The sequence below is a fragment of the Microtus pennsylvanicus genome, chromosome 11 (genome assembly GCF_037038515.1).
Source record: "Microtus pennsylvanicus isolate mMicPen1 chromosome 11, mMicPen1.hap1, whole genome shotgun sequence".
NCBI lineage: Eukaryota > Metazoa > Chordata > Mammalia > Rodentia > Cricetidae > Microtus > Microtus pennsylvanicus.
In genome coordinates, this window is record NC_134589.1 from 2,611,778 (window position 1) to 2,633,812 (window position 22,035).

General features: G+C 52.6%; 1 protein-coding gene across 1 annotated transcript; it reads right to left on the minus strand.

The window, feature by feature from the left end:
- Nucleotides 1-2,991: 2,991 nt before the first annotated feature.
- Nucleotides 2,992-22,033, minus strand: Slc26a11 (solute carrier family 26 member 11). The gene is made up of 17 exons (XM_075989900.1): nucleotides 21,952-22,033; nucleotides 20,955-21,187; nucleotides 19,904-20,096; nucleotides 18,479-18,564; nucleotides 16,246-16,325; nucleotides 15,149-15,291; nucleotides 14,350-14,525; nucleotides 13,943-14,015; nucleotides 11,612-11,662; nucleotides 9,051-9,111; nucleotides 7,417-7,472; nucleotides 7,093-7,233; nucleotides 5,347-5,474; nucleotides 5,022-5,121; nucleotides 4,471-4,604; nucleotides 3,337-3,409; nucleotides 2,992-3,154 (listed from the first exon to the last, which is right to left on the minus strand). Exons 2-17 carry the CDS (start codon nucleotides 21,135-21,137, stop codon nucleotides 3,072-3,074), a joined length of 1,761 nt encoding a protein of 586 aa, XP_075846015.1. The 5' UTR covers nucleotides 21,138-21,187; nucleotides 21,952-22,033; the 3' UTR covers nucleotides 2,992-3,071.
- Nucleotides 22,034-22,035: the final 2 nt, after the last annotated feature.

The window sequence follows — 22,035 nt, forward strand, 5'->3', positions numbered from 1 at the left end:
GGATAGATCGTAGGCCTGGGGCAGAGAGCAAAACTCTTTAATATAAGCAGAAGGATTAGCAGAAAAGGAACCCAGCCGCTTTTCTATTTGAGAGAGATCTGGAAGAGGAAAGGGAACATGTACTTTAAGAATGCCAGAGAAGGGCAGGAATATGGTGGTATCTGATATGGGAAGAGATGGGGGAGGATTGGGAGGAGTTAACCCAGTATGTAGAAGGGGTTAAAGGGTAGAGAGCTGTGGAGTAGGAGAAGGTGGGTAAGGGGAAAGATGACCTTGAACTTCTGGTTTGGCTAGGGAGGGAGTTGGGTGGTGAGGGTAACAGGGAGTGGGGGAGGGGCCAGTGCTTCCAGCTGCGTGGTCAAGGCTGGCGCGGAGATCCTAGCGACCAAAACCGGTGCTGGAAGACACTGGCTACTGAGGGAGGGGCAAGAGCTCAGTGCCCAAAAACGAAGGACATAGGAGAGCTCTGTCCATTTGTCCCCACGGCGACAAACATTTTCTAGGTCTTGGAGGGCGGTAAACTCAAGGCTTCCCTCTGGTGGCCATCACACCCCATTGTCAAGATCGTATTGAGGCTAAATCTTAGGGAATAGAGAAATTAGCCGGTTGGGACAGATTGTATCGGATAGTCCCAATTTATAAAGATTTTGTAAGAGGCATCCCAGGGGTGATAACGGATCTGGCTTTGAATTGCAAGAGCCCATTTTAAAGTCTATGTCCAATTGTGTGGCTCAAGTCTGTTACAGTGCGTCCACTAAAATAACTCTTGGGCCAAATGGGGCTGTGAACATTGAATGTCAGGCATCCCTGGACAAACAAAATTCACCTCAGCTAAAATCTCAGCTTTCGCCGTGTGGGTCAGGCTTTTGGTGTGGACCGTGTCTTCAACAAAAGCCCCCAAGTCAACAAACAGGTCCCCCAAAATTCTAGTAGCATAGGCAAGAAAAAAGCTGATCTAGCCTGGGAGCCGGTTTTAGCCTGGCAGAGAGCATGGGGAAATAAGGGCATTTCCAACAGGTAGCCGTGGGTCTGCGGGGGGAAAAACAACCTGGTGGGAATCTCCAAGATGTTAGGAATATTTCCTACTGAGCCACTCTGCCAACACAAAATAATCCAAATCAAATGAAATCAGACCAAATTAAAAGATATCCAGGTTTTATAGACACCTGGGTTCCTGGGTGGCCCTGAAGGGAACGAGAAGCCATCAACGCTACCACGAAGAGGAAGAGGGAAAACCACATGTTTAGTTTCTGGGGAGCAGTTTAATAGCGTATGGGAGTGGTCTTGACCTTTCCTGGGGAGGGGTCAAGGTTTGAGGGGCACAGGGGGTGGCATCCAAAGATGAAGGCCGAGACTGGGATTACACCCTCCACATGCTTTTCTAAGTAACTCTCATAAAACGCATTGGTTCACCAAACTGGGAGGTGGGATCCGTGTTTGGATCTGCTCACGGTTCCGAATCCAGATGGAACAGAGGTCTCCCCAGGCACAGGGTCACACAACTAGCAAGAGGGACATGGCTCTCCACACACCATCCCACACAGCAGCAACAGGAACAAGGGTCCACACCACAGCACACACCAGCAAATCCCCAACACCCACATACAGCGCCGGGTGTGGGTGCTGCTGGGTCTCTAATCTCAGTGCTGGGCGGCAAGCAGACACTGGAGGATCACTAGGCTCACTGGCAACCAGTCTCCATCAGCGCCAAGAAGGGCCTCCATCTCAAGGGAGCAAGGCTGAGTGTGATTCAGCAGGATACCCAATGTCCTCCTCTTGCTCCTGCACACACACACACACACACATACACAACACACACATCCACTCACATACATGCACATCCACACGCAAATACACACGTGCACACACATCCGCATGAGGACCCAGACGTATAAGCACGGAATAAAAATCTTGTATTTTAATGCTGTCAATCATCACAATAAATAACTCGTTTATAAAGCACCCTGATGTAGTGATTTGGCTCACATAAGACGGTCACCATTTGTGCACACTGACAGAGACACACCTGTCCTGGGCAGGGGACCGCAGGTGTCAGGTGAAGAGGACAAAGGATGGGATAGATGAGGATGGATGAGTTCTCTTTTTTGTGGTTTTTCGAGACAGGGTTTATCTGTGTAGCCCTGGCTGTCCTGGAACTCACTCTGTAGACCAGGCTGGCCTTGAACTCACTCTGTAGACCAGGCTGGCCTTGAACTCACTGAGATCCGCCTGCCTCTGCTCTGACTGCTGGGATTAAAGGTGTACGAATTCCTTCCTTCCTTCCTTCCTTCCTTCCTTCCTTCCTTCCTTCCTTCCTCCCTCCCTCCCTCCCTCCCTCCCTCCCTCCCTCCCTCCCTTCCTTAGTCAGGGTTCAAACTCATAGAGATCCCCTCTGACTCCCAAGTGTTGGAATTAAAGGTGTGTGCCACCACCACCTGGCTGCAGAATTTTTTTTAAAGCACCGCAGTGATGACTTCCATTTTTAAACACCATTTACAGCCTTCACATCGCTGTGCTGGGAGCTGTGGTCTCCTCTTCAGCTCAGCTTGGACTCCACCATGGTCAGACACATCTCTGAGATGCCTGAGCTCCCGACTCTTCTCTGATGGGCCTGATTCCAAAGAGGAATTCCAATCTGGAAGTGCCAGCCCGGTCCTGCCAGCCCAGGCCAGAAGTCATGGTCCTCCTGTTTCACCCCCCCCCCCCCCCGCAATTTTCACAGCTGGGGAACAGCAGGAAAGTCACACCTGAGGATCCCACACAGCTCCCTGCTGTCTGTCTTTTTTTCTTTTGTTTTTTCAAAACAGGGTTTCTCTTAGTAGCTTTCGAGCCTGTCCTGAACTTGCTCTGTAGACCAGGCTGGCCTTGAACTCAGAGAGATCTGCCTGCCTCTGCCTCCTGAGTGCTGGGATTAGGATTAAAGGCGTGCTCCACCACCACTGCCTGGCACCCTGTTCTTCAGAGCCACGTGTGCAGTGGGTCTGTCAGGCGATATCAGCATAAATCACAGTGGCCGCACCTTCCAAAGACCCTTCCTATACCAGCTGCCCTTCAGGGGTCCGACTCAGACTTCAGCAGGGAGATCTGGTGCTCTGGACAGAGTCCTCGTGGATGTTGTAGGGCTGAGGCCCTGCTTCCTGCTGCAGGTATTTCTCTGCAAAAGACACAGGACTTTATCACGTACTGAAAATGCTCCAGAGGCTGGGAGTCAAGGAGTGGCAGTCACCCAGGGTGTGGGGCCTAGGAAGAAAGTGTGGGCTGGTCTGGGGCCAGCGCCTTTCCTAGTTCAGGGGTTCCCGACCCTCCCTGTTCCCTAGCCACACAGTTTGCACTCACTGGCCTCCTCCAGAGTGCTGAAGTGCTGGAACCCCGCCAGGTCCGCGGCCAACAGGGTGCGAAGCACAGGTACCTAGGTGACAGACATGCTTTAACGCGGGGCAGGGTTTCCTGCTCTGAGACATGGCAGAGGTAGCCTAGCGGATGCCCTGAGTGTTCCCATGAGATTCTGCTCGTCACACATGGACGGAGGAGGGAGGAAGGTGGGCCAGAGGACCTTCCACAGGAGCAGTCTCCACAAAAGGCTGATGATCTACGATATTAAAATGAAAAGCCGACAGGGCAAGGAAAATGTCTGCTGGCATCATTTGGCCTTGAAGCTATATGGAGCACAGCCATGGATAAAACCCCCTCTCCCATATAAAACCTAAGCCCCCTGGGCAGTCTCCACTCTCTTGAAGATCCTTCCCCTCCCCTGCTCTGAAGAGGGCATCCCGCTTCTGCAGAGGTTGGTCTCCTCTCTTCTGCTTCCACATTGACTCATTCATTAATCTGGATTAGGATGATGAGGGCTCTGCACACACACACACACACACACACACACACACACACACACACTCACACACACGCATGCATGCACATACACACACACATACACACACACATACACACGTACATGTATGCACACACACATACACGCATGCACGCATGCACACACACATACACACACACATGTACACACACGCACACACATACACACACTCATGCATGTGCATACACACAGCACAATGGGCATGGGCCTGGGACAGGAGCCCTTGCCTGACATTCCCAGCACTAAGCTCACAGGCCGCAGATGTGGAGCGGCACTGAGCGCAGGAGAATGAAGTCAGATGGTCGGTAACCTGCCAGGTTAGAACCGCCACCAGTAGAGTCCTGGAGATGGGTCCTTATAATGATGCCATGGCTTGGAGGCGTCACTTAGGACTTAAAAGGTTTCAGTTTTTGTTTTGTTTTGGGACAGGGTCTTACTCTGAAGTGAAGCCCAGCAGTGAGTTCATGTCAATACTCTTGGCTCAGCCCTCTGCATGCCGGGACTACAGGTTCATGCATCGCATCTTCTCTCAGGTGTTGCATTAGCCCAGGACCACCGGGAGGGCTGTGGACTCTCCTCATGAGGTGGCCAGGCTCTCCTACCTGCAGGCCAGCAAAGGCCAGGGTGACATCCTGCTTCCGGAAGTCCTCCAGGAGCTCCCTGAGTCCCACAACCACGGTGTAGTCTATGCTGCTGATGTGCGTGCACTCCAGGACTGCGCATTGTGGTATGGATGCTGGGGAGACAGGTCAAGAGTCTGCCACAGTGCAGGCCGAACGTGGCTCTGCAGCCATGGCAGGGGTGAAGCGAGGCCATCAAGAGACGGTTCCCCAGGACTGTGGCTCAGCAAAAGGGCCAGGGTGGAGGAAATGGCTATCTTTTTAGGTTTCCTTGAATGTCAATTCCTCAGGCAGAGGCACAGGCGCAAACACGGCCCTTACTGAGACAGGCTGTAGGGGGAGACATGGGACTGCTGCCCAGTGGGGACTGTCTGATCTGCAGCAGCGGCTATTCGCAGCAAAGACGGCTGGAATGCGAAAGCAAACAAATGTCTCCCCAACCACTGAGGCTGCACCCAAGGGTGCTGAGGCTGTGGGGTAGGTGGATGCAGGAGTGTGTGCTGACTTCTGTTCATCTTGGCTGGCCCACATACCTTCCAGGGCCCGGTTTATTATTGCCTCTCGCAGGGCATCAATTGCAGGGAATTGCAGGCCACTGGCTGGCTGCAGGACCAGGATGTGTCCTTCTGATACCTGGACGGAGCAGGGTGAGAGTGAACGCTGGAGGAGATGGGTCAGGGTACTCTTCTAGGCTTTGCTCATGGATAGGCAGGAAACCCTGACCCAAGCCTAACACATGGGGTACAGCACGAGGGGGAGCTGGCAGAGCCCCCCCAACACCTTACACTCAAGAGAGCTAGGGACTGCTCTCCATCAGAAGCAGCTAAGCTAGAAGACGTCTCCCTCCCCTGGGCCTACCTGGGTCTTGGGCCTCGCCACAGAGTGCAGGAGGATGATCAGAGACACCAGGGTCCCAGCCAGGATGCCGTATTGAACCTCCCAGAAGCACAGCAGGAAGGTCACGCAGAGTGGCAGCAGATCCAGTCCTATAAGAAGTGTTGGTTCAGGGACACCCCCTTCCCCAAGCATGCTCTCTGAGCCCCATAGCCCAGTGGCCAGCCGCTTAGCATCTCCTGGGGTTAACAGTGGTATTGAGAGCCCTAAAGCACCCCAGAGGAAGATCTGGTAACAGGAATAGAAGCTGTGGGCTGCAGCTGGCCCACAGACCAAGGGCAGAGGGAGAGTATTGGGTCCTTGTCTATAGGGTAGGACCTGCCTGGCCTGGTCCCACCCCTCCAACTTCTATGAATAGGTAGACATGGGTGGGGGGGCTCACCAGAGAACCCAGGGGAAAGGGACAGAGAGAAGGGGTGTGTATGTGTGTTGTCTGTGTCTCTGTGTGTCTGTCTCTGTATATGTGATAAGTGTATGTGTGTGTGTCTCTCTGTATGTGCATATGTCTGCATGTGTCTGTTTCTGCATGTCTTTGTGTATATGTGTGTGCGTCTGTGTGTCTTGTGACTCCCAGAGACCAGGAAGACTCCTTGGCTGAAGTAGTGTCCTGGGTACAAAGTATATGGACTCAGCCTGGGATTTCACTTCTGATGCAGCAGCCCAGACATTGCCCACCCTCCACGGAGCCTATTCCACACACACATACAGTAACGCACTCCGAGGCCGTCCTACAGACGACACGTTATATCCACACACATACAGTAACACACTCCAAGGCTGTCCTATAGATGACATGTTATACCCAAACACATACAGTAACACACTCCGAGGCCGTCCTACAGACGACATGTGGACACACATACAGTAACACACTCCGAGGCTGTCCTACAGACGACATGTGGACACACATACAGTAACACACTCTGAGGCTGTCCTATAGATGACATGTTATACCCACACACACAGTAACACACTCCAAGGCTGTCCTACAGACGACATGTGGACACACACATACAGTAACGCACTCCAAGGCCGTCCTACAGATGACACGTTATACCCACACACATACAGTAACACACTCTGAGGCTGTCCTACAGACGACATGTTATACCCACACACATACAGTAACGCACTCCAAGGCCGTCCTACAGACGACACGTTATACCCACACACATACAGTAACGCACTCTGAGGCTGTCCTAAAGACGACATGTGGACACACAGGAAGACTAGACACAGAACAACTGGTCATTTACATCTGTTAACTGTGGCCAACGAAGAAAAGGGACTTAGCTCTGGTCCGCTAAAGGAACTACTGGATCAGTGATGCTAGGGTTAGGAGTCGGTAAGAGGGAAAGGCTGTAAAGAGGGGCCGGGCGGTCACCCATCCATAGGAAGAGAAAGGGATGTGGGAGGAGGGTGGGGGACGGAATGGGAGGAACCCCAGTCTCCACTGGGCTCAGCTTTGTGTGGACCAAATCACGGCTCCTCCCGAGCCGCTACCCTGAGTGACAGGACTGTCTCCTGGGCTAGGGTGGCGGTACTTGAGTGACAGACCTGTCTCCTAGCTCTTTGTGTGTTCTTTCCTAAGTTTACCACAATGCCCCAGCTCTAGTCCAAAGTAGGGCTGCAGGCTGGGAGGAGATAACAGATGCCCTTGGCATTCAGATGCTGTGTCGGAGGCTGCCCGTCTTGAATGCGTGTACATACTCTTAACACGCCAGAGCGTCCCGAGAATCTTGGCATCAAAGAGAGGGGCCACAGCCGTGATGATGACGGCAGCCAGCGCAGACTTGGGGATGTAGTAGAAGAGTGCGGTCAAGAAGTCCAGCGAGAGCAGCACCAGCACACCTGTGGGGAGGGGTCATCTGGGGGACGGGTTCCCACCCGGCACCCACAAAAAGATGCAGCCTAAGCTGAGGTGTGGAGGGGTCTGGTGTCCAATGGGACACAGCTGTGGGCCCACACAGACTTAGCAGTTAGAGAACCATGGCTCCTTCCCTTTTCCACCGTTCCCACTGGTGGGGGGCTCACCAGTCACCAGGCCGCCTGCCGGGGTACACACCCCAGTCTGGGCATTCACAGCTGTCCTGGAAGACAACGGGAAGAAACCTGTCAATCCCCAGTGGCTGAGAGGGGAGCTGTCTGGCCTCATCCTGGGGCTGACTTTTCAGGGAGACCTGTGCTGGAAGTGAGGGCAGGTGGAGCTGACAACAGGCGACTGAGTTGACGTGGCCGTAGGGCACTGAGCTCAATCTCCCTAGTGGTCTACTTTTTTATTTTTTTAGTTTTGTCGAGACAGGGTTTCTCTGTAGCTTTGGAGCCTGTCCTGGCACTAGCTCTTGTAGACCAGGCTGGCCTCGAACTCACAGAGATCCACCTGCCTTACTTTTTTTTTCTTAACCCTTTTGACAGTTTTATTCAAGTTTATCTTGCCACCATCTCGCCATTCCTCTCTCCCATGCCCCTTCCACTTCCTCTGGACTCCTTTCTCTTCTAACATATCTCTCCCCTTATTCATGCCTTGTGTTTTGATGGCCCTGAGTTTTTTTTTAATTTATTTATTTATTAAAGATTTCTGTCTCTTCCCTGCCACCGCCTCCCATTTCCCTCCCCCTCCCCCAATCAAGTCCCCCTCCCTCAGCAGCCCAAAGAGCAGTCAGGGTTCCCTGCCCTGTGGGAAGTCCAAGGACCACCCACCTCCATCCAGGTCTAGTGAGGTGAGCATCCAAACTGCCTAGGCTCCCACAAAGCCAGTGCGTTAGGGTTCCTTGCATGAGCATTGGTGTGAGCAGGGCTCTTAACCAGAGCACGGGCAACTCACTGCTGGCCACACCGCTGAAGAAAATGATTCCCTGTCCCTGGGCAGCCATGAGCTGCCAATAGCTCTTCAGCCGGGGTGGGTGGGCTGTCCTGCTTTCTCTAATATCTACTATTCATTATTAAGTCTGAAAACACTAATCAAGAACTCCAATTCCTTTAAGGTTGTCCTTCTTCTGCCCCCACATCCTAAGTTTCTCCTGAGGAATGCACAGTTCCTCTTTAGGCACAGGGCTCCCCCATCCCATCTTCCAGAATCCAGGAAAGACTGCCTCCAAACCTGACTCAACAGGGCAGAGATTGAGACCTTTATGTCCCCATTTTTTCCTGTTCTTTCCTTCCTTCCCTCCCTCCTTTCCTATCTTTCTTCTCTCTCTCTCTCTCTCTCTCTCTCTCCCTCCCTCCCTTTCTTTCTTCGCCCCCATCCCCTATAGATCTGGCTGTTCCGGAACTCACTAAGTAGACCAGACTGGCCTTGACCTCACTTACAGAGCTCCACCTACTTCTGCCTCCCAAGTGCTGGGACTAAAGGAGCACTACTATGCTCTCTTCCCACTTTCTTTCAGAATTTAACTCAGACAGCAGCATGCCTGGAGGACTTGGATAGGCCAGGGATTCTACCTCTAAATGCAGGGCTGGGGTGCCAGGAGCTGTCCTGAAGGGCAGGTGTAACCTCCCTTGCTGTGAACATGGCCACAGCTTCCCAGAGGTCTTTAGAATGCCCGGTGGAGTAATGAGGAGGGAACAGTCCAATACGGTTGAGGGTGTGGCGGCGGGGGGGGGGGGTAAGAGGTCTTTGGACCCTGCCAGCCCTAAATGAACAGGGAAGAAAGAACATGGCCACTCACCGCCCAAAGCTGCCAGTGACGGGGTAAGAGGAGACGAGGGAGCCCAGCATGTTGGCGAGGCCTGGGGAGAGAGCAGATGTTTACCAAGAGGGGCAGGAACGTCAGACAGGAGGAATAGCAGCAGGTGGAGCTTAGGGGTCAAATGCAGACCCACATGGGGGGAAAGACAGAGGGAAGGACTTGGGACACCGCAACCACGCTGTTCCAGGGAAGGAATCCGGATCTTGATCACACTCACCTCGCCGGAGTCTAGTTTATTACCCCCATCTCTAATTCTAGATTTTTGTTTTTCCAGACAGGGTTTCTCTGTAGCTTGGAGCCTTTCCTAGAACTCACTTTGTAGACCAGGCTGGCCTTGAACTCACAAAGATCCACCTGCCTCTGCCTCCCGAGTGCTGGGATTAAAGGCGTGCGCCACCACCGCTCGGCTTGATTTTTTCTTTTTCTTTTTTTTTTCTTTGCCTGCATGTATGGCTCTGCTAAGTTTCCTGAGCCCCTGGAAGTGGAGTTAGCGACAGCTGGGAGTCACCATGTGGTTGCTGGGAATTGAACCCGGATGCTCTGGAAGAGCACCTGTTACTCTTAACCACTGAGCCACCTCTCCAGGCCCTGGTCTCATGTAGCTCAGGCTGTGCATGAACTTGGTATGTAGTTGAGAATGACCCTGAGCCTGTGAGCCGTTATCTCTGCTTCCTGAGGGCTGAGACCACAGTGTGGGCCACCATGTCCTACCTGTTCTAGGTTCAAAGCAGATCTGGCTCATGCCTCGCCACGTGAGGCCTGGTGACACCTTAGAGACGGTATCAGTAAGACATCCACCTGAGCACCTGAGACACAACTGCTGTGAATGACAAGTCGAGGGACCCAAGGCCAAGGCTGGCAAGGTGCCTTCCCCGGTCACAGGTCACACTCCAGACCACATGGAATCCAGGACCATACCTTGGGGGACCCACACTCTGGCTACCTAACATCCATCCCACCCAGGAATCTTTACAATGACCTATCCCGGAAACTGCAGGTTCAAGGCCTGCTCAAGACACAACATTATACAGCAACTGCCCAGCCATCTTTTCACGAGCGACTTATCAGAACCAAGGGATCCGGTAAAGGCTAAACCAAAAGGCACCCTGGGGACACCACTGCCATTAGGACAGTCCTCTGCTCTTACTGACTTGTTTACTTATTAATTATGTGTTGGTAGTGGGGGTTGAGGTGCTACTTTTACCCCTCGTAATGCCAGGATCAAGTTCAGTGCTTCATACATGGTGAGACAGTGCTCTCTCTCTCTCTCTCTCTCTCTCTCTCTCTCTCTCTCTCTCTCTCACACACACACACACACACACACAGAGCCTCTGGGCACACAGTATTTTTTTTATTTTTTTTTTGGTTTTTTGAGACAGGGTTTCTCTGTGGTTTTTTGGAGCCTGTCCTGGAACTAGCTCTTGTAGACCAGGCTGGTCTCGAACTCACAGAGATCCACCTGCCTCTGCCTCCCAAGTGCTGGGATTAAAGGCGTGCACCACCACCGCCCGGCTATGGACACACAGTATTTGAAGAGGTGGGAATACACCTGAGAAATCACAGCCGAGTGACTTGCTGGGACGTGCATAGGGCCTGTGGATTCCTTCTGCTTGAGGCAGATGATTCCACCTCAATGGGTGGGCATCCACAAGGGTGAAAGGACAAGGCAGGAAAGCCCAGGTCCCACAACACATTAAAAACAGTTCCATTATCAAATTCAATATTCTCAGTGTGGTGCTGAAGCGATGGCCCAGTTGTTAAGAACACCTGTTGCTCTCGCAGAGGACCCGGCTTCTATTTCTAGCCCCTGCACGGTGGCTCACAAATGTTTGTAACTCCAGTTCCAGGGAAACCAAAGCCTTCTTCTGACCTATACTGTACATACATGCACACATGTGCACACACACACATTCCCAACACACAAAAATAAAGAAAATTTTTTAAAAAAAAGAATTTTAGGCCGGGCGATGGTGGCGCACGCCTTTAATCCCAGCACTTGGGAGGCAGAGGCAGGCGGATCTCTGTGAGATTCGCGACCAGCCTCGTCTACAGAGCTAGTTCCAGGACAGGCTCCAAAGCCACAGAGAAACCCTGTTTCCAACCCCCCCCCCCAAAAAAAAAAGAATTTTAGCGTTGTTTCCAAACACATCAGTACATACGTTAGATTGTAGGGACAAAAGAAAGTGCAACTAAGCCTAACACAGACCCCAGAGACCCACCTGAGAGTCCTCACTGACCCACATGCCCTTACCTGGAGGGAGGGCACACTCCTGGGCCCAATGTTCAGGAGACTCGCCTGTGAGTCCACCTGGCTGTACCCTCCAGCTCCCTCCCTGGCACAGGGCAAGGCTCTAGATTTTGGGCAGGCTCAGAAGGCTCTTGGCCAGCAGAGGAACAGACCACAGGGGAGGGGCTGCATGGAACAGACTGGACACCTGAGGACAGGTCCAAGCTGAGATGTCAAAGGCCTCTCCCCCCACAAACATCACACCTGGTGTAATCAGACAGACACACAGTCACTGGGACCAGGCGGGTCTTACCAATGGCCAGCAGCTCCTGGTTGGCGTCGATGCGGTAGTTGTTCTGAGACGCTGAAGAGAAAGGACAACACACACGCTGTCAGTGGCGCACGAGAACAAATCACATGTGGTCCCAAGTTGCACGGTAAGTTCACACATAAAGCACACCCAAACTGAACACGCTTGATCTAAACTAAGGGATGCTTAAAATCCAAAAGCAGGAGCTGAGTGATGGCTCCGTGGTCACGAGCACTTGCTGCTCTCACAGAAGACCGGGTTCGGTTACCAGTACCACATGGTGGCTCACAACTGTCTCTAACTGTAGTTCAAGCGGTGCAGTGCCCTCTCCTGGCCTCTGCAGGCACAGCATACATGTGGTGCGCATACATACAGGCATTCATATGTACAAATAAAATATGAAGGGAAGGTTGAGACAGGATATTGCTGCGTGACCCTAGCCTGTAACTCCCTATAAATACCAGGCTGGCCTTGAACTCACAAAGTCTGGCTCTGAGTGCTGGGGTAGACCAGTATGTCTAAACTAGGGTCTGATTGGGGTAAGGGACAAAGCTGGAGTGCTGGAGAAGGAATTTGTTCCAGGCACAACCAGGATCAGGCAGGAAGCATGATGTATGGAGTTCTGAAAGCATGCATCATGTCTGCTGGTGACCATGTGTTGCTGGGGGTAGAACCCAGACCGCACAAGTCAGGCAAATGCTGCAGCACTGAACCCCACCCCAAGCCCTGGGTTTCGTCTTCAGAATCACCCTGTCCCCGTTGCCGTGGTGATGGATTAGAACACAGGGCACTGATGATGCAGAGCTGGAAGAACTGCTGACTTGAGCCGGGAGGTGGTGGCGCACGCCTTTAATCCCAGCACTTGGGAGGAAGAGGCAGGCGGGTCTCTGTGAGTTCAAGGCCAGCCTGGTCTACAGAGCTAGTTCCAGGACAGGCACCAGAGCTAGAGAGAAACTCTGTCTCGAAAAAACAAAACAAACAAACAACAACAACAAAAAAACCATGCTGACTGATGGGGCAAGTGAAGGATTTAAGAGTCCCACCTTAGAATGGCAAGATCCTGGATGTGTATTCAGCCAGAGGGGGAAACAACGGGTCAAAATTTTAGGAATTTTGTGAGCCAAGTACTAAAGTTGAAGTTTAAAGTCCAGCCTTTCCTACTGATTAAATTAAAACATTTCAGCAGGATGTGGTGGCTCACTTTAATCCCAGCACTCAGGAGTTCTGGTCTAGCAGGGTGTTCCAGGCCAGTCAAGGCTACATAGTTTGGCTTGGTCTCAAAAACAAACAAATAAATAAACACATTTTGGGGCTGGAATGATAACCCAGGGTTGAGAAAGCTTATTCCTCTTGCAGGAAACCCGAGTTCAGCTCCTCCCACCCTCATCAGGTGGTTCACCAACACCTGAAGCTCCAGTTCGAGGGGATTGGACACTTTCTGGCTTCTGCAGGCATCTGAATTCATGTGTGCGTGCCTGTGCGTGCAGGCATGCGCACACACACACACACACACAAATAAATTAATCTTTAAAAATCTTGCAATTCAACAAATTACATTAAAAACAATGATAACGCCGGGCGATGGTGGCGCACGCCTTTAATCCCAGCACTCGGGAGGCAGAGGCAGGTGGATCTCTGTGAGTTCGAGACCAGCCTGGTCTACAGAGCGAGTTCCAGGACAGGCTCCAAAGCTACAGAGAAACCCTGTCTCGAAAAACCAAAAAAAAAAAAAAAAAAAAAAAACAATGATAACACAGCTTGCTGCTTCCTGGATCCCATGTCACTGTGATCAGTGAGGTGTCCATTGCCCACTGTGAGAGGCTGCGCTGGGGAACAAATCGGTACCTAACACACACTTCATCCCAGCTCATCAAACATCGTGCTCAGCTCCAGCCTGGTAGGAGCATCCACACCCTAGAAACCAGCAAGCGCTCCTCCATAGCGGAACTCGTGCGTCCACAGGGCAGGCTGCCAGCATGCTAACATCATATCCTGATGGTGTTCCTCACCCACAGAGCCCTCTGACAGCGCACTGAGTGTCCTTCGCCAGGACCCCGGGAGCTAGGAGTGTGGCCGACTTGCACAGACTGCGTTCTGAGAGCGCCTGGCCATGCTGGCTCCCCTTCAGTCTGTGAAGCCTTCTGGACTTTAGTTTACGGATGTCCATTAATCCCTACCCGCCCCCCTGCATTATTGAAAACATGAGCACGCATTACCTGCATTAAAATTCTAATTTTAAAAATTAGAATAGGCAAACACACCAGGAAGCAGGAGCCTAGAGTGGGCTCGTGTGTATATGTGTGTTGGGGGAGTTATAGGTGATGGGCATCTCACCAAAGGATTTGGCCACAGCGATGCTCTCCAGGAGACCCACCAGAGGTACCACAGCCAGTCCGGCCCCCATGTCCTGGGAGGAGAGAGGGAGAGAAAATTGTTGTCCTGTGCTCAGGGAGGGTCTTTCCAAGCAGGGACCTGCTGAGGCGGATGGTCCTTCTTGGTGACTATCGGAGGCAAACACTGCCCAAGCGCAGGAGCGTGAATTTGTACCAGAGAGGAAACACCACCACATAGTGAAAAGAGAGGCACCAAGAACCCAGCAAAGGCATCCTTTCCCGGAGTCCACAGGAGGAAGGAGTTTGAGTTAGAGAGGCATGCGTCCTATCTGGCTCCTTCTCCACTTTCCTGAGACACCCATCTCGAGGACCCGGCCCAGGGCCCGTCTCAGCCCGAGTCATGCTCACCTGCACCATCTCTGAGAAGGAGATGGTCTTATTGTCTGTGGTCACCGAGAAGGGTGGGGCCCGCAGAGGAGGGAGCCCCTCCTCTATCTTTCCAGTCAGAACGAAAGGATGGCGTCCTGTCACCTCAAAGGAGTAAGCAATCAGGGCCGCAAAGAAGACCACCAAGGCATTGCGAGCTGGGACAGAAGCAGGGAGAGATTGGTGAGACACAGTCTTCATTGCTTCTGACAATTTAGTTATTACTTTATGTGTATAAGTGGCTTGTTTGTTTGTTTGTTTGAGACAGGGTTTCTCTGTGTAGCCCTGACTGTCCTGGAACTCACTATGTAGATCAGGCTGGCCTCGAACTCACAGAGACCCATCTACATTTGATTCCCAAGTTGGGATTAAAGGCATAAATCACTACACCTGGCCGCTACTGATTTTTTATTCAATTCATTGTGATCAGAAGGTATACCTTACTGATTCAAAACTATTTACATTTAGCCAAGCAGTGGTGGCACACACCTTTAATCTCAGCACTCGGAGGCGGAAGCAGGCAGATCTCTGTGAGTTTGAGGCCGGGCTGGTCTACAGAGTGAGTTCCAGGATAGCCAGGGCTACAGAAAAACCCTGTCTCAAACAAACAACAACACTTCATGACAGCCATAATGATCGCTAATGTCCCCGGCGGGACAAAGCCATCTAAGTCTGAAACTATCTGCGGCCGTGTGTCCTCAGTTCGGCTGTGGGTCGAAAGCACCTACGCCCCCAGCACGACCTCTGTGGAGCCGGCTCCTCGGCCAACAGGTCCCCTCACCTGTTGTGACAGTCCACACCAGTCCACGGCTGAACCTCACGCCAAGGGGGGTCTCAGGATGGGGAGGAGGCATGCGTGCCCGCATCAGCTTCAGCACCAGAAGCAGCACCATGCAGGCCAGCCCCAGGACGGCGTCGCCCACCCTGTGGACAGAGGGTCGGTCAGCACCCGACTCAGCAGCAAGGGCCCGCGGGGTGCTGTGGCTATCCTCTCCTTCTATCGAGATAGGGTCTCTCTATACAGCTGAAGTAGTTCTTGAATTTGCAATCCTCCTGCCTTCGCATTCCAAATGCCAGGACCACAGACAAGAGTACAGCTCTCAGTGGTAGCTGTTGCTGCAAGTCTCTCTGCCCTTTCCACCTTCTCCTGAATAACCTACATCTCTATTCTATTTCAGAACTTCTCTGGCCTCTGACGTATACACTCCTCCGAGGGCTCGGATGTGAGAGGCCCATCGTCCTCACGGTAACTGGATTAGTGGCCTGGTTTTCAGTCACACGTTCTCTGCTTAGCCTGTTCCCAAGAGGTTTGGAGGGCTTGGGATTGCATGGCCAGGGACACCTGTTACCAACACTGTACTGGGCTGAGACTGGCCAATTTCACTCCCCTGCCTCCACCAGGGCAGACAGGAAGCAAGCACCGTGCTTCAGGCCCTTGGGAGCAGCAGCCAACTGCCCTCGGCTTGGGTGGCTCCCCAAGTAATTTTTGGCATAAGGAGCAGGCTGGTTCCCGCCTGGCTGCTCTCCCTGAAGGATAGGCCCCACTGCGGGTGCCCCAGCTCTCCAAGGCCCGTTGGCCCTGCCTGCTGCCCGGGCTCTGTGTTTGCAGCAGCTGTCGGTGCTAGGTCTGTGTTTTCTGCCTCCCTATAACCCTGGGAGCGAGATGTTGATGAAGGAGGCGCTAGGGATGCTGTCCACGCTGCCCAGGTCTTGCTAAAATGCTGCTGACTGCGGGTCTGACCTGGCCTGGGTGTCTGCAGGTCTGACTTGGGACAGCACTGCTCTTAAGGGCCCCTGTGAGACAGAACAAATGCCACCCGGATGGGGCTGAGGTGGGGGGGGTGGACGGGGTCAAGAAGGACAAAAGTCGACAGGTACCTGGTCTCTCCGATGTGGAGGAAGGTGTGGTAGACCTGGAGGAAGAACTGCCGGGGGATGTTCTTCAGTCCCAGCAGGTTCTGTTCAGACAGAGGAGTCATCAGACAGTCGCCCACCAGAGGCCAGCTGCTCACACTTTCCCCATCAGAAGCCCCTGAAGTCCCATGCTGGACCCCAATCCCCGGGCCGTGCTGCCTCAGGGCTCCCAAGAGACCAACAACTGATCACTCAAGGCCCTGAGGCAGGAGAGTGGAGTTGCCCTTTTTTTGGTTGTTCAAGACAGGGTTTCTCTGTGTAGCTTTGGAGTCTATCCAGGAACTCTCTCTGTAAACCATGCTGGCCTCGAACTCACAGAAATCCTCTTGCCTCTGCCTCCTGAGTGCTGGGATTAAAGGCACACACCACCACTGCCCAGGGGAGTTATCTTAGTAAAGACAAAATGCCAGCTTGGGACCCCAGTTCTACGGCTGTGTGGTCAGGAGTCCCGGCTGCCTCTAAGCACCTGCAGACACTGGCTCAAAGTTGTCCATCACTCCTAGCACCACCTCCACCAACCAGAAGGAAAACCCACACCTGCCACAAAACAACACACAGACAGGCCGGGTTCCGAGGGAGCTGGGTGCTGACGGCCTTCAGAAAAAGGGACCCTACTCTCTGGCTTTGTTTTTTATCTCATGAAGTCTCGTAGGGGCGGTGACAGGCTGCGACAGCCTGATACCTGCTACAGACACTGAGGTGTGGGAACTCTGGATAAGTAAGCACAGGTGTATCCTGGGTGACTCACGGCCCAGGCATGTCAGAAAGCTGCAGGTCATTCTAGGCGTGTGCCACCACCGCTCGGCAGCAGGTCATGCTTTAAAAATCTGGTAGGCAGCCAGCAGGAAAAGCAGAGTGCAGAGAAGGATCTCACTGCTGGCATTATAATCACAAAGGGGCCACTGCATTCTCACAAGGGAAGGGAAGAATAAAATTTAGTGCATGTTTATCGCTAAAATTGAATTATATTGTTTTCCTCACAGAAAAGACCCTGGCACGCCCTGACAAGTGTGCATAACCCTCCTCACCATGCTTCCCCACAGTTTGCTAAGTTGTTTGCTGGTTTTATTTTATTTTTTTAATTAATTAATTTATTTATTTTGGTTTTTCGAGACAGGGTTTCTCTGTGGTTTTGGAGCCTGTCCTGGAACTAGCTCTTGTAGACCAGGCTGGTCTCGAACTCACAAAGATCCGCCTGCCTCTGCCTCCCGAGTGCTGGGATTAAAGGCGTGCGCCACCACCGCCCGGCTGTTTGCTGGTTTTAAAGTGGACATAGTGACAAGCCTGTCATCTGGGGTCTGGTGTGGGGAGTTAGATGCATGAAAGTGTGACCTCGTGCCTAGCAGTCAGAGTGGGAGAAAAAAAAAAGAAGAAAAAAAGAAAAAATAAATGAAGAAAAAGCAAAGGTTGGCCGACCCCCCACACTTACCCACATCCCTACCCTGGATTTTCAGGCCCTCACCAGAGAGGTGGAGCAGCCCCTGGCCTTGGGAAGTGTGCCTGTGGAGCTGTGAGTGGTGACACAGGGTCACAAGACTGGGGTGTGGCTCTGGGTAGGCCACGAGGGGCCCAAGTTGCCCAGCACAGGTCAGAGGTCAGTTCCTCTCTTCATGCACTTGGCTGGCCACTTGACACTGAGCACCCAGTCCCATCCCTGGGGGCTGGCAGTGGATAGAATAAATTCTGCCGTTGGGTGACCGAAGAACATGAGTTTTAGTAAAAAAAAAAAAAGTAATAAAATAAAAAAGGTAAGTCTGATGTGCTCAAAAAATGGTAAAGGAAAATGGAGGGACCACCCCAGCAAAGCCGTGCCTCGAGGTCAGGTCCGGGAGATGGCTGCTGGAGCCGGGTCAGCAACCAGAAGTCTGCCAAACAAGTAAGGACAGGACAGAAGCACCCTGGGGGGCCCATTATGCACCCGGGCACAGATGCCATAAAGCCAGGGATACAGCAGCCAGCCCCAAACTACCCACTGAGAAACCTGTTCATCATTTAACACCTGCCCAAAGATGAGGAGACCCCTGAGGAAGGCCATTCTACAAAGAGGAGACCCTTGAGAGCATCATGTGCTTCTCGTTCCCTGGGGAACAGACAGCTACAGGCCCCGGCAGGCGACAGGCAGGACTGGCCTTGGTTGTACTCTCAGGCATGGCAACAGCAGCCGCAGGGGCAGAGTCCAGGTGGACTCTGAGCCTACCTTGATCTGTCCAAAGCCAATGGTGATGGCGGCAGCAGAAGTGAAGCCGTTAATGACAGGGCAGGAGATAAAGTCGAGTAGAAACCCTGTGGCCAACAGAGAGAGGAATGGACATTTAATCCACTCAGCTTCAGAGAAGGGGTATGTGTGGGCAGGGAGTAATGGCACAGGGGGGCTGGGGGTTGACTCCACAGCAAAGGGATGATGGGGCGGCATGCTGCTTTAAACCTTTTTTTCTAAAGATTTATTTGTGTGTGTGTGTGTGTGTGTGTGTGTGTGAGTTTATGTGCACCATGTGTGTGCCCATGTGAAGAGAGGCCAGGATAGGATGCCAGACACCCTGAAACTATAGTTATGGTTCTGAGTTGCCCAGGTGGCTACTGGGAATTGAACCCAGGTCTTCTGCAAGAGGAGGACATGTGCTTAACTGTGAGACATCTTCCCAGCCTCACATCTGTGGTGATTCCCCTGCAGGATTGAATGAACCCGGCTCAGCCTGTTGTATTGTAACCAGCCCTAGATCAGAGCTTCTAGAGTCTGGCCAGCATCTTTCTACTCTAGCCATATTTAAGCATAGCACAATTTTGGGAAAAAATATTAGGACAACAATGAACTCAGTTCAAGTGCACAATAATATAAACCATGTTTACACTGAGATTCTTTGCAAAGTACATCTGGCTTCCTTCACAGGAATGGGTACTGTTGGCGTAGAGATGGTGCCCATGGTTTAGAGTCTAGGGAGCTTGACTGAGGTAAACACATTGCCTGTGGGTGTCAGGATTGACCCGGCCCTAAGATAACATAGAAGTCCACTTAGGCTGTTGTAAAGTATGGCTGACATCATTCATGAGAATGGGCTTTATCTGTCAGGCGTGGCAGTGCACACGCCTTTAATCCCAGCACTCAGAAGGCAGAGGCAGGTGGATCTCTGGGTTCAAGACCAGCCTGGTTTGCAGAGTGAGTTCCAGGACAGTCAGGACTACACAGAGAAACTCTGTCTTGAAATACCAAAACCAAAACCAGAAAAAAAAAAAAAAAGAAAAGAAAAAAAGAATGGGTTTTATGTTCTAAAAGCAATACTCAAGGGGGCCTGGGAAAAGTAAGGACAGACATTCTGAAAGACGTGGGCAGAGCCTCATTCCACTGAGGAGGTGAGCTATGTTTGGCTTTGCTGGCTTCTCCAGTGTTCATCTGCGTGCACAGAGCCTTTCTGTTCTCCACACACATATTCTAGACATTTTGAAGGCGGGACAGGTCTAGGATGTGGGTCCCCAACACTTCTACAAGGGCTCTATTCTGGCCCCTACAGCAGAGTTGGAGGCTGACCCTCCCTGTATACAGCGATGCAAAGAAAGGCACCGTTGGACTTGGTACCCCAGGAACGGCAGCCATGAAGACCCTCCCACAACAGGAAAGCGGTCTTACCTAAATGCAGGAAGCCCATGGCCAGCTGGATACACCCAGACAGGAAGGCTAGCAGCGTGGCGTAGGCGGGCTCGTGGAACGTGTAGAAGGACACCAGGAGGGACATGATAGCCGTGGGGCCCAGAGTCACGTCCCGGGAGGTGCCCAGGAACAAATACACGAAGCAGCCCATGAAGGCCGAGTAGAGGCCATACTGTTGGGGAAAGGCAGCAGTGAGCACCAGGAGGTCTAGGCTGGTCCCCATACACTCACGTCTCTGTTGTCAACCCCGTACTTGGGCACCCAAGCATGCCCCGGAGGATGTACCCCCTTTTCCCATTAACTACTAATGGTGGGGGACTGGGGGTTGTCTGTTCAAAGCTCAGGGCTGTGTGCTTATATCTGTGAGTCTGAGAATTGTTTGTTTTTCTATAGATTCTTATTTATTCATTTATTTTGGGTTGTCAAGGCAGGGTTTCTCTGTGTAGTCCTGGCTGTCCTGGAACTCGCTCTGTAGACCAGATTGGCCTCGAACTCACAGAGATCCACCTGCCTCTGCCTCTGCCTCCTGCACGCTGGGGTTAAAGGCGTGCGCCACCACCGCCCGGCTTTGTTTTTTAACTTTATGTTCATGATGATTCTGCCTGCAATTATGGATGCGTTCCGTGTGAGTGCAGGTGACCTCTGAGGTCAGCAGTGGGTCTCCTGTAACGAGAGTTACAAGTGGTTTTTAGGAGCTTCACCACATGGATTCTGGGAACTGAACCCAGGTCCTCTGCAGGAGCTGTGAAAGTTCTTAACTGCTGAGTCATCTCTCCAGCCCTAAGTATTAAGTCATGATGCTGGCCCCAGCTGGAAAATCTAGGACCAGCTTGGCACCGTAAGGCAGTCACATGTTAGGTCTTAACAGTTAAGAGATTAGAACACATTAACAACAGTTAAGAGGCCACCAGGGTTGGACCCATGAGAGTGTCTGACTCCCTGTTGGTGTTTCTGCCTGTGGACAGACACTGAGGGACAAAGAAGGGTCAGGATGGGGAGGGACAGATGGCAGAGGGGTCAGCTATGTCACCTGGGGCGGGAGTCCAGCCACTTCTGCGTAGGCCAGAGCCTGGGGGATGACCGTGAGTCCCACGGAGAGTCCAGCGATGAAGTCCATCTTCAGCCACTGCAGAGAGTAGACAGGCAGCCAGGCCAGAATGGGCAGTCTCCTCTTCAGGGTCCCACGAGAGCAGCAGCAGGTGTCCGGCGCCATGTCCAGGCTGGGGCAGACCTTTCACGGAGGACGGATTCCCTAGAGTGGGGCTGGGCATGCGTGACACAGAGCAGTGATCAGGCGGTGGGTTTGGGAGGTGTCAATGTCCTGTAGTAACCCCCTTCATGGACCTCAGGAAGAGAGAATCTGTCTTTTGTGAGAGGGAGGCTGAGTCAGGTGGCTAAGTTCACCAAACCATGATGATCTGGAAAAGGAAGCCAGCAACCTGTGCACATGAGCCTGGACCAAGGACTCAGGAAGGCTCCTCATCCCCTGAACCCCACAATCACCAAGTCTGGGTGTATCTCCATTGGCAAAACCTACCAACAAACCAGGTAAAATTTAGCCAGACTAAATTTTAGGCTCTGAAGTATACGTTCCTTTATTTTATCCTCTCTCCAAAGATCCTGATGGTACCAGCCCAGACAGAAGCAGGTCCTGCAGGCTCAGGCCTCCTCTGGCTGACCAGAGTGTGGGTGGGCAGCCTCGGGGCCCCAGCCGGTGAAGTGCTGTTCTGGACAAAGTCCACTCCTCCCCACCCCCACCACCCACGCCGCGCTAGCACGGGTCCAGTGGGGACCCTGACTCCTGGGGTCCCAGTGGGGAACACAAGCCATCCTGAGAACCTGGAGCAAGGCTGAGAACCTGGAGCAAGGCTGAAGGAGGCCGAGATTCCTGTGGGACTCGGTGGGGGAGGGTCCCCGGACTAGGACGTACCCGGGGACCCAGAGCTGGCCGCGCGTCCACAGCTCCGGATGATCCCAGCCCCCGCGGCTGCACACTCCCTTCCTCCACTCCACGGATCCAGACTCACCCACTGGACGCTGAGGCTCTGGGGTCTCCCAAAGTGGCCGTGGCTGAGTTGGCAGGAATCTCAGGGACAGAGTAGGCAGGTCGT